Below are 1,801 nucleotides of genomic sequence, written 5' to 3' on the forward strand. Positions count from 1 at the left end.
AGATGGGAGGAAGAAGGAAGACAGTGAGTGTTCTGGGGTAAGATTTGAATTAGACAGGTGCCTATATCCTTTATAAAGCTGTCCTTGGCCACACAAAGACCACAGAAAGCTCTTCATCCACTCAGTTCGTTTATGAAGGCTGCCTTCCAGCTCATTTCTATGTAATGTCCTGACCACCCAACAGTTTTATAAGCATCTTGAGGGCAGAGATGATGTATAATGTTCTACAGTGTATATTAGGATTATTGTCTAATCTCTTTTAAGGTCCAGAAATAGGATCAAGGGTTAATTCTTCCACATAAATGATCCGAGTTTTAACTTGAACACTGTAATTCTGCTGACGTTGGATACTCCCTGGAGGGGCCCTGTGGAATTAGACAAGAGAAAGAATTCCCAGTGGCCATGTCAGCCTCCAACATCACCTCAACTCATCCGGCAGTCTTCTTTTTGATGGGGATCCCTGGCCTGGAGCACTTGCATATCTGGATATCCATTCCCTTTTGCTCAGCCTATACACTGGCCCTTCTTGGCAGCTGCACCCTCCTCTTCATCATTCAGGCCGATACAGCCCTCCACAAGCCCATGTACCTCTTTCTGGCCGTGTTGGCAGCCATCGACCCGGTCGTCTCATCTACAACGCTTCCCAAAATGCTGGCTGTTTTTTGGTTCAGACATCGGGAGATCAACTTCTATGCCTGTCTGGTCCAGATGTTCTTTCTCCACTCCTTCTCTATCGTGGAGTCGGCAGTGCTGCTGGCCACGGCCTTTGACCGCTATGTGGCCATCTGCAAGCCACTGCACTACACCACAGTCCTGACTGGGCCCCTTATCACCAAGATTGGCATGGCTGTTGTGACTCGGGCTGTGACACGAATGACTCCACTCCCGTTTCTGCTCAGACGCTTCCACTACTGCCGAGGCCCTGTGATTGCCCACTGCTGTTGTGAGCACATGGCCGTGGTAAGGCTGGCCTGTGGGGACACTCGCTTCAGTAGTATCTATGGCATTGCTGTGGCCATGTTTATAGTGGTGTTGGACCTGCTGTTTGTTGTCCTGTCTTACGTCTTCATCCTTCGTGCAGTTCTGCAGCTTGCCTCTCAGGAGGCCCGCTACAAGGCCTGTGGGACATGTGTGTCCCACATAGGTGCCATTTTAGCCTTTTACACACCTGTGGTCATCTCCTCGGTCATGCACCGTGTAGCTCGCCGGGCCGCCCCACATGTACACATTCTCCTTGCCAATTTCTATCTGCTCTTCCCGCCCGTGGTCAATCCCATCATCTATGGGGTCAAGACCAAGCAGATTCGTGAGCGAGTCTTAGGACTATTCCTGAGAAAGGATGTGTAAGTGGACAGTGAGGGACAGGCGGAGAGAGAGTGGGACAGACTGAATGCTGGAGTCGGGGTGAGGGAATGATAGTAAGTAGAGGGCTCCAGAGTTGCCTTGTGTTTAGTTAGTTTATAAGCAAGCGTGTGCACACACATACACACATAGAAATAATGTTCTACGTTTAGTTCGTATATGGTCAAAACCTTTTGCTTGTTTGTTTTGAGTATAATTGGGATAGATGGAAACCTTAAAAATAATAGTAAATACTAAAACACATAAACATAGAGTGTAGCATGCCTTAAAAGAAGCTGTTTCCAAAACAAACATCTGCTTATCTTTATTCTTACACAAGGAATGTCACCAGCCAATAAGTCACATATCACTCATAAAGAAGGAATGGCTTTGCTTCCAGTACGAGTCCAATATTCTAAGGCTCACCTAGCCGGATGATACCTCTAACACCAGAGCAACC

General features: G+C 47.7%; 1 protein-coding gene across 1 annotated transcript; it reads left to right on the top strand.

Annotated features, from left to right (window-relative positions):
* Positions 1-402: 402 nt before the first annotated feature.
* On the top strand, positions 403-1,354 carry LOC116666462 (olfactory receptor 52K1-like). Its single transcript, XM_032489212.1, has one exon. The coding sequence runs from the start codon at positions 403-405 to the stop codon at positions 1,345-1,347; it is 945 nt and encodes a 314-aa protein (XP_032345103.1). The 3' UTR covers positions 1,348-1,354.
* The last annotated feature ends 447 nt before the right edge of the window (positions 1,355-1,801 follow it).

This window comes from Camelus ferus, chromosome 10 (assembly GCF_009834535.1).
Source record: "Camelus ferus isolate YT-003-E chromosome 10, BCGSAC_Cfer_1.0, whole genome shotgun sequence".
NCBI lineage: Eukaryota > Metazoa > Chordata > Mammalia > Artiodactyla > Camelidae > Camelus > Camelus ferus.